Below are 11,102 nucleotides of genomic sequence, written 5' to 3' on the forward strand. Positions count from 1 at the left end.
TTCATACTCAATGCACACAATATCTCAATCACATACATACACAATTTATCACATACAGTCGATCTCAATCACAATGGTATAATATCAAAATAGCATGTTATCACACCTCATGGATCATATACACTTTACTTATGAACTATGCAATACACACATTTACTCAATTGTTTTCAAAATTATTTTAACTTGTCGGGTTCCCACAGTGGACCCCATCACAATACTCGTCGCCCTTAAAGGATCTGACAATTGTGTGGTTGCATAATTCATAGTTCATAACTCAATACATATATCTCATCTCAATACACATGTATTTCATCATCCGTCACATGTTCCATTTATCACATTCGCCCAGTTTAAATCATCATTTCATAACCTAAACATAATAATTTATACAAAAGATTTTATCACAACATGGGGTGTAAAACCTCTAAAATAGTTTCTCACAATTGTATCAAAATCAATTAATCAAAATCATGGGTTAAACACAAAGACATTAAGAGCACTCAAGTTTATCAATCAATTCTCATGAGGACATCAATTGGTACATAGAACATAATAATATTGTATTTATAATCATATAGGAAAAGTTATAATTCAATAAACATCCCAAAATAAACTCAAATTTAGTTCTCTAAGGATCCTTACACATGTTCATTCTAACCCCCAATTGCGACAAACTCATCCCTTACCTCTGAGCAGATTCACGTGTCTTCAGCCAGCGATAGTAACATCTCTAGTGGTTCTTAGAGATTCCTTCAGTTATTCCTCCGACTGCTCCGATAGAATTTCCAAACGTCAGAGAGACGGAGAAGAGATTGAAACCTCCACTTGTACTGTCTTTATGCGATTCCTTTTTCTCCCTCCACGAATATTATCTCAAAAATCCCAACGGTGGAAGTGTGCGAAATTGAATTTCGAACAACATATCCAAATTTGATGAAAATCCAACGGTTAACAAAACCGGGATCGTAGTTTTACCAAGACAGTTTTGGATTTCTGCGGGAAATTAAAATGCTACGATGCGAAGGGTTTTCCTCTAAGCTCAGATATGATTTTGAAGTTCCCAACGGTGAGAGTGTTTGAAATTGGGTTGCGAACGTGGTACTCAAATTTTACGACGATCCAACGGTGAACGAGTCCGAGATCATCATTTTTCTGAGACAAGTTTGATGGGCTGCGGGAAAAAGAAAGGGTTTTGAGAGGAGAAGGGGAAAAACGAAAATGAGGCCAAAAAGATGCACCTGACTTAACATAACTATTTATACCTAGGGTATTCAGTGCTCTATATTTATTTTATAAAAACAAACTCTATTTTATTTTCTATCAAACAAATAAATGAAATACCCTTACTATTTTCTCTCAAATCATTATTTTAATTAATAATTATATCTCCTTATTTATTTATTTATAAAATCTCATCATTCTTCTAAAACTCCATTTATTTATAAATAACAATCCTTTTTAATCTAGATTACAAAAATTGAGATGTTACAAGTATAATTTGATACTTCACTAGGTTGCCGAGACATTCAATATAAATTAATTCTAAATACACATCACATGCTATATTAATTAATTATAAATCTTTAGATTGTTAGGTCGTTTCTTATTATTAATTAAATAATTAACTTGCATCAGATACTTTTTATTTTAATCTATAAGTCTATAAAAAAAATTTCATCACATGCTCCAATTTATTTTCAAATTACAAGTTTCTTTTTAGTCAAGTTCTTTTTTGTAATAAAATAACTTAAAATAATTTGTATCATATGCTTCAATTTATTTTTAAGACCATAATTTTCATGTCGTTTCTAGTAATTAAAAAATTTAATATATAAAATAAATTGAATAATATATCAACATATAATAAAACACATATCATCACATAATATGTATTATCATAAAGACTATAAATAACATTTAAAAAAAATTATTCATAAAATAAGATTTTTATAATCATTAATAAGATACAACTTGAATTGAATTATTTTAAATTAAAATCTTTTTTTTATATTAGTTGTTTGAAATAGAATGAAAAAAAACTTATTACAAACTTATATATTATAAAGAAGTCTAGAGAGTTCCACCTTATCCCCGGTTTGTTTTACATCTATATATTCCCTTAAAGTGAATTTACTGTACATAGCTGGGTTGATGTGGCTTTCTATAACTGCCTCTTCCGAGGGGCAATAGAAAACCTCTCTATTTTCTCAGCAGCAACCACTCGATGTTTTATGCTTTTATAAACACCATTGCCGAATGGCTGCACATTATAGGACGCACAAATTAATTAAAGTTGACAAGATCTTCGAGAAGACCTGTACATTTTGTGAAACCAATATAATAAGATAGAAAAACCAAATTATCGAGGGTATTCTAGCAATACCTTCTTTTGTACAAAAAAATAAAAAATAAAAAAGTACTTTGGCAAAAAGCTAAAGCAACTCAATGCATGTTAGATATCTTGCTTTTATCTTAAACGTTATGTCATTGTCAATACCTTTGATATAATAATTTCTATTGGACTCATTATCATATAATTGCAAGCCTTTTTGCTCCATTCAGATTTGATGAAAAGTTGGTGGGTTTCAACCGTTATGGAGTACTACTGATTGAGAATGAAAAGCATAGATATTGGGCAGCATTATATATTAAGGTACTTTCTTCACCAAAATACAATAAATTATATTAAGGCACTTCCCCAAGGTAATCATTGTCCTTTTGAAAAGGGTCATATTCCAATATGCTACGAAACAATAATCTTAGCGAATTAGGAATATAATTTATAAAATTGGCATATTGTTAGAAAAATAATTAATTATTTTTTGTTGTATAATATTAATCAGGATCAAAGATTAACTCTCTTACTACATTTTCATATTAATCCTATATTTATTAAACAAGGAAAATGTTAAATGTTATTTATTAATTATTATAAAGATATTATTATACTTCATTTATTTAATTCTTTCTTTATTTAGTGTTAGGAAGATAAATAAGATATTGCATAAAAATATAACATCAGTTGCTCTAAAATAAAATAAATGAAGAGATTTCACCTGAAAGAAGTCGGCAATATTAACGACCAGAGCTTGTGGATTAGGCTTGACACCAACCCATTTTCCGTCTTTCATCAATTGCAATCCTCCAACATGGTCCTCATGTACGATGGTAACAAAACTAGTGTCACTGTGAGGCAACAGGCCATGCACCTTTGACGATATAGGGCATGGGGGATATCTATTCAGTCGAATGAAAGAACATTTTGGCAAGCAATTCTCTTGGAAATAATTGGATTTCGTATTCAATTAGCAGGCTAGTATTTCCTCCAAGCTTTCGGCAAGGGGGAACATTCTTGTTGCCAAAAGCTTTAAGGCTTGATCTAAATTTAAAGAATAGTACTTGTGTAACACTTTTAGTTATCATAAAACACATAAAGCATGGTAAAATAACGAAGGCATATGGCCGGCCAAACAAAGGCCATGAAATTGTTTTGAAGGAGTAACGAGGAATAGTGTGAATACGAATAGTGATTCTTATCTCTTTTTTTTTCTCCCTCACACTTCCTGAATTTTCTATCTCTTCCACGTTTCCTTACTTACCCTTCCTAATTTTTGTTTTCTCTTTTATAAGTGCTGTTTTTTTCTTCTTCATAAAATCCACTAGTTAAACTATATACTCAAGATTCAAACTCAATGTTATTAGTTAAGTTAAAACTTAAAATAATAACCTAAGTTAGTTGATCTAAGCTTTCGATAATTTACAAGTGCTGCAAGGCCATGACAACTGTAAGATCATTTAGGCAATTGCCTTAGGCCTCAAAATCATTTAAGACATCAATTTTTTCATATTTTTAAAAAAAGTATTAATTATTAATTTGAATTATTATATAATTTATTATATATTACAATTTTTATTAGTAAGACTGTACTTTTAAAATTGTAGTAATTGAACAATTCAAAACCTTGGAAGAAGAAGGATTGAAAATAGTATCGTAGTGATTTTGAAAAAAAATTAATTTTAAGTTCTACTAAATATTATAATATTGAAGATCTTAATTTATTTTAAAAAAATAAGATATTACAAGAAGTATAGACAAAAAAAAAATCACATTTCACTAAAAATATTAATTATTTAAAAAATATTTTTTTTTCCAAATACATGCATTGCTTCTAAAATGTTATTGGTAATACTTTTAATTATGGTTACTGTTGAAAGTAATTTTTTCAAATTAAAATTACTTAAATATTATTTGATATTAAGTTTGTTAAAAGATACATTGAATGATTATATCATTTTATATAGTAAAAGGTTAGAAATCTTACTTGTAGAACTTTGATTACTAATTTTGTAGTAAATAAAAAAAATAAAATGAAATTTAACAAATTATAAAATATAAGTTTTTCCTAAGGCCATAAAACTCCTAGACACAAGCCTGATGTGCTGCTTTATTTTTGTCTTAATGATCTAGTTTATATTAGAGAAAATTAACTCTGACTAATTTAGAATTCAGTCAGGAAATAAATAAAATCTGATCAAAAATTATTTTCATCAAAAATTAAATTCAAGTATTACTTTAACTTCAATATATTAATTACTTGTGTCTTTATCATTTTGTATGGATAATTATTAAATATTAAGATTCATTTTGTACAAAATAAAATAGTACGGACTATTTTAAAACATCTTGCAATTATTGAACGAGGAGCATATACATTTGTTACATCAATTTATTATCTGGTAGCTGGAAAGGAAAAAAAAACGACTATAACGATGTATTAAAATTTTGTAACCTTAATTTATTATTTTGAATCTTCAATTTATTTATTTATTTTGAAACATACATGAACTATCTAGAAGGGAAGTCATATTCTAATTATAATAAGGATAATTTTAAAGAGTAATTATATACAACAACAAATCCTCCTCCTACTTATTTTTTTTAAAAAAATACATATTAAATAAAAAGTAACTTTATTTAATGTTCTAAAAATATAAAACACATTCAGTACTTATCATATAAAATAAGTAAATAGATTAGTAAGAGAGTGTTGTAAAAGGATTTGGATGAATTATTCAATTTTAAATACTTTTACAATATTCTTTAGTAATATTTCTTATTTGTTCATTTAAAAATATAAAATGGCATTTGTTTTATAAAATATAACATTACTATTACAATAATTCGAGATGCTAGTTTGGCATCATTATGTAACAACTTTGGCAGATTGAGACCATGCTCTCTACGCTAAGACAGTGAGGATCTCAAATCATGAATGGAGTTAGGAGGCTATCACGTGGGAGGGTTTTGTATTTCTTGCCCACTTGTTATTATTCATCCAGTATTGACTTGGTGGTTACGGTTAAGTGGGCATTCCTTGTGCTTCAACTTAGTTTTAATTAAAAAGAAATCATTTATTAAAAAATATTACTATTATAATAACTTGTTTATTCTTAGTATTTCTATAGGGATTGTTGTTTAGATATCGATGAGCTCAAAGAAAGATATTCATGGATAATTTTTTTTCTCCTTGTAATCAGATAAACAAAGACGATAAAGTACATTAACATTACAACGAACACAACACCAATATAGAAACCTAATTTCATTCTAATTTGGTGTGTATATATATATATATATATATATATATATATTATCTTTATAATTTATTTTCTTAAAATTTAAGATTAAGATTGGTTATAACATGCATTTACATCTAACGAAAACGAGTTATTTTGCCCAATACTTTCTCTTCTGTTTTTGTTAGATAATTTGATATTTTGTAAGTGTATATGAAATGTAAAAAAAAAAAAAAAAGTGAGTTGACATAAACATTCGTGTACCTTCAAAACCTAGCGATCAAGAAAATGAAGATGTATGATCATGAGTTAGGTTGCAGAGGCAATCACTAATGTACTGGTGCTGTTTGATAGTCATATTAAGTTAAAATTGTATTCCCCAGTACACCAAAACTAGGAAAGCTAAGATTTAAATTCTATGTGTATAGTGGATCAAATGGTAAATAAAGTTCTAAAGGGTTATATATTGTGTTTATATACTTTGGAGAGGGTTATATATTGTGTCCAAAAGGGGTAGGTTATAGGACCATTCAGTACTGGTTTCCTTAATTTCGGGTTCTATATGGCTGTGTTATGTGTATATGGGAGGGCATGATATAACCAGACTTATGTATTTTGCCCATGCTTTTCCAATCCTTTCACATCTTATGTGCTACGTAGTTGGCTTTGAAAAAAAAAAAAAAGATAATAATTGGCAGTGGCATATATATATATATATATAGTCTGCAACTTCTAGTACGTTCCTTGAAAATCTCAGTTCAACAGTAGTTGCATCCCAGTGATTAATTAAACTACGAGCCTCATAGGCTGCAAGGACATATAAGATATTAACTGTAATAAAAAAAACATTATGGATCAAAATTTCACCTGTGCTTTGTTTGAAGATGGTTTGGTGTGGGGATGGGCAATTTGCATATGCCGTATCTTTTGTTCCGTGGTTCTAGCCTTAGCACACCTTGTTAATAAATTATTGTGCTTATAAAAAAAATAAAAAATAAAAAAAGGACATCATAGCTTTCAAATGCTTCCTCTTAGTAAGGAATCTGGAGATAAGAAAACACAGCATAGAAAAAGTGAATGTAGAAGTCCTTGGCAGAAGAAACTTCTAGTTTTGGGATCATTAATGTGATTGTGACAAGAAGTTTTTTTTTTTTTTTCTGTAAGCATGACAACAAGAACACTAGTGGGTTGTTACTTTAGATTACTTAATGAGATATTGGTGGCTGCACAAATATTTATATGCACCATCAATTGCATGAAGCTTGGATTATTGCCGACAGGTATTCTATCCAAATCGAACTGTAAAGAATATTTATCTTCTGTAAAAAAAAAAAAAAATCCAAAGCTTGGAATAGCACTACAATCAAGTGTATGGCTAAAGCAAAGAACACGCGGCCAAGCATAGAACCAGAGAAAGAGGGGACACACCCATGCAACCATAACTACAACATACAAAATCAGTTCTTGTCTTGTAGCCTCGAAATGCAGTGTCTAAAAAGCATAAAGCGTTGACAGGATAAGCAATCAATCAAATTTCACAATATTATCATGATATTGTTATATTTACACATTTATTATATATTTATAATTTATATTTGATCGAATGATATTATTTTATATATAATAAATGATAACTATGTCATTATACACTAGTAGGCAATTTATTTTTGAATAGTAAGAAGCAGCAAGGCTTATAAAAAAATGTTAAGATGCAACTATGAAGAATAATTAATAGTATTTGGAAAATTAGATATTTTATAAAACTTTTAGGTTTAATGCACTTTTCTGTATTCTGATTGCTCATGTTTTTTCAAGTCAATTAAGTCTTTCTATTTTAAAATTAAGTTTGTTTGGTTTTACACTTAACAAATTGTTTTACTAAAAATCCTTAATATTTTAAAAGCAAAATAAAATATCATTAAAAATAGAATAAACCTTGACATAAGGTATGCTAAAGTCTAAAATAAGAAGTCTGATAATTAGGTACTGCAAGAACCCTATGAACAAGGTGATATTCCCTTTCGCAATTGGTTTTAGAGTATACTTGTACCTTCTATACTTTCTGTGTTTGGGTGGAAATCGATACTTGATAGGATTCAAGCAAAATCCAATTAAAGGAAGAGGAATATTATGATACAAGTTCTTGATTTCCATGCCCGTTCTGCCGTTTTGAGGAAGAAACAACTGCCCATTTATTTTTTATTGAATGCTTTCAACACACTTATTTGGAAGCGTTGCTATGGGTGGCTTGGGCCCCAAATGGTTCTTACTTTTGCAAGCTAAAGATTACTTTTCACAACATACATGTGGGTTTCTAGGAAATAAACTTAACAGGCATGATACTTTATTTCGTTTAATCTGTCACTATTCGGTTATACAGAGAAATAGTAGTCTTTAAACTTGAGGCTCCTAACTCTCTTAGCCACTATGAGAATTCGAGTTGCTGCTATTGCATTTGGGATGCTACTGCTGCTGCATACATTTCATTTACCCTTCATTTCATTTATCCTTCATTTCATTTGTAACTGAATAACTAATTTTTTCTTTTCATTTTTCATTTTGTATATAAACCATACTTACTAGAAAATAAAGCTTAAGCTGTCTTTGATCATTCCATAAGCTGTTTTTTGTTTTCTTCTCTCTCTCGATCTCTCTCTCTCGATACAACTTCCTTTATTCATTCAGTTCAATTTCTGTTATGGTATCAGAGCTCTTTTGAAGAGCTCTGCTGTGCACTCGAAGATATCGTTTCAACCTGCTTTCGTCTCTATTTCGATTTCTGTTTTGATTCATCTTCATTGTTATAGTCATGAGTGAGAGAGATTTACAAACACCTGGTGTGGATAGCTTTCTTTACTTGCATCCAAGCAAAAATCCAGCGGTATCACTTGTTTCACCAGTTCTTGATTCTTCGAACTATCATTCATGGAGGGGATCAATGATGACTGCTCTGAGTGCAAAGAATAAGCTTGAATTCATCGATGGAGGTGCGCCGGAACCGCTAAAGGTTGATCGAACTTATGGAGCATGGAGGCGCTGCAACAACATGGTGGTTTCATGGATCGTTCATTCGGTATCCATGACTATTAGGCAAAGTATTTTGTGGATGGATAAGGCAGAGGAAATCTGGAAAGACCTAAATTCAGATATGCGCAGAGTGATCTTTTTAGGATCTTTGATCTCCAACAAGAGGCAACTTCAATTAGGCAAGGTAACCTTTCAGTTACAAAGCCTTTCACGAAATTGCGCATAATTTGGGATGAATTGGAAAATTTTAGACCTGATCCTATATGCCCATGCAATACGCGATGCACATGTTTAGCACTTAATATTGTAGCTCAAAGAAAGCTTGAGGATAAAGCAATTCAATTTCTCAAAGGATTGAATGAACAATATGGAAATGTGCAGTCACATGTCCTCCTCATGGATCCACTACCTGAAGTATCAAGGATATTTTCCTATGTTGCACAACAGGAAAGGCAAATTGGAAGCAATTTGATAGCTGCTAATAACATAGACATGAAAGGTAGTTTAATTAATGCAGTGAAATTGGCCTGTAATTACTGTGGGAAGACTGGACATACTGAGAATGTTTGCTATAAGAAACATGGAGTTCCTTCAAATAACAGTGAAAGGAACAAGTCCAGCAGCCATAGGAGTGGGAATGTATGTACTTATTGTGGAAAAATGGGTCACACTATTGATGTATGCTAAAAAAAGCATGGATTCCCACCAGGTTACAGGTTTTCTAACCCAAGGAGAAGTGCTAACAGCTTGGTGGCAGGAGATGATGCAGTCACCAATGATCAAACACAGCTTTTAGAGTCCAAGGAGATTCGTTTTTCACTTGAGCAATACAAAGCATTGCTTGCTTTAATCCAACAACCAACTGATGGGAACTCAGCTAACATGTCATCCAATCTTAAACAGATAGCCTCCTGTTCTGCTGACACAACACCAGCTCATGGTAAGTCTTTGTCTTTTGTAAACCACACACACACACTCAACATATGGATCCTGGATTCTGGAGCAACTGATCATGTACCAGCCTCACTTGATCTTTTTAAATCCTACACTCAGCTGAATCCTCCTACTGTAGTTAGACTACCAAATGGCCATCATGTCACTGCTACTTACTCTGGTGACATATGCATTTCAGATTCCATCATCCTGTCAACAGTGTTATATGTCCCTTCCTTTTCCTTTAATATGATTTCCATATCTAAACTTGTCTCTACCAATAGTTGTAAACTTATTTTCTCTTCTAATTCATGCTTAATGCAGGATGTGATCACTCAAGCGAAGATTGGTACAATTGAAGTGAGAAATGGATTGTACTACCTCACCCCAAACTATATGGCCATATCCAACATTGAAACCAACATTGTTCATCCACATTGTACCATTACACCTATAGATCTTTGGCACTTTAGAATGGGACATCTTTCCTCTGAACGTTTACGAAATATGCAGTCAACCTATCCTTTCGTAAAGCTTGACAAAAATTTTGTTTGTAATACATGTCATTATGCTAAACATAAAAGACTTCCATTTCCCACTAGTAACTCACATGCATCGAATAGCTTTGAACTTTTGCATATAGATATATGGGGACCTTGTTCAAAGGTTTCAATGCTAGGACATCGATACTTTCTAACCATAGTGGATGATTATTCACGTTTTACTTGGATATTTCTGATGCATGTCAAAGCTGAAACACGAGAACATATCAAAGCCTTTATAGCTCTTGTTGAAACTCAATTTGACAATAAAGTTAAGAAAATTAGAACTGATAATGGCCTGGAATTTCTTATGAGTGATTTTTATAGTTTGAAGGGCATTATACATCAAACAACATGTGTTGAAATGCCTGAGCAAAATGGAATTGTTGAACGGAAGCATCAACATCTTTTGAATGTAACAAGAGCATTACTTTTTCAAGAAAACTTGCCCAACAGTTTCTGGTGTTTTGCTTTAAGTCATGCAGCATAATTGATAAATTGCATACCTACTCCATTTTTTAAAAATGCATCCCCTTATGAAAAATTGTTTGGAAGTTCATGTGATATATCAAATCTCAAAGTTTTTGGATGTCTTTGTTACATTTCCACACTCTCAGCACATAGACAAAAGTTTGACCCAAGAGCACATCCATGCATTTTTCTGGGTTTTAAGCCAAATACAAAAGGTTATCTGGTATATAATTTACATTCAAATGATTTAGTTGTTTCTCGAAATGTGATTTTCTATGAAAATCATTTCCCCTCACAACCTGAAACACAACAATCACAACCTTTGGTTTCCCCTACACCATTTGTACTTGATCATTTTCCTTTTGAGACACATGATGTTGTGCCTATAAGCTTACCCACATCTAGTGCACATATAGAAAATAATTCAGCCACACCTTTACGTCGTTCCACACGAGATAGAAGACCTCCTACATACCTTCACGACTATCATGCATTTCTTATTGCAACTGCTAATACCAATTCAGCTTCAGTGAGCCATCCTCTCGGTTATTC

General features: G+C 31.2%; 1 protein-coding gene across 1 annotated transcript; it reads right to left on the minus strand.

Annotated features, from left to right (window-relative positions):
- Nucleotides 1–2,076: 2,076 nt before the first annotated feature.
- Nucleotides 2,077–6,728, minus strand: LOC114411452 (gibberellin 2-beta-dioxygenase 8-like). The gene is made up of 3 exons (XM_028375130.1): nt 6,445–6,728; nt 3,057–3,209; nt 2,077–2,260 (listed from the first exon to the last, which is right to left on the minus strand). Exons 1-3 carry the CDS (start codon nt 6,490–6,492, stop codon nt 2,162–2,164), a joined length of 300 nt encoding a protein of 99 aa, XP_028230931.1. The 5' UTR covers nt 6,493–6,728; the 3' UTR covers nt 2,077–2,161.
- Between the last annotated feature and the right edge of the window lie 4,374 nt (nt 6,729–11,102).

Source organism: Glycine soja, chromosome 5 (assembly GCF_004193775.1).
Source record: "Glycine soja cultivar W05 chromosome 5, ASM419377v2, whole genome shotgun sequence".
Classification (NCBI taxonomy): domain Eukaryota; kingdom Viridiplantae; phylum Streptophyta; class Magnoliopsida; order Fabales; family Fabaceae; genus Glycine; species Glycine soja.

Bases quoted from the DNA above. Each gene is read 5' to 3' on its own strand.
- LOC114411452 (XM_028375130.1), bottom strand. From the start codon at position 6,492: ATGCAAATTGCCCATCCCCACACCAAACCATCTTCAAACAAAGCACAG. The intron at 3,210-6,444 runs GTGAAATTTTGA...ATATCGTCAAAG, and splicing joins CATCTTCAAACAAAGCACAG to GTGCATGGCCTGTTGCCTCA. The intron at 2,261-3,056 runs GTGAAATCTCTT...TATAATGTGCAG, and splicing joins ATATTGCCGACTTCTTTCAG to CCATTCGGCAATGGTGTTTA.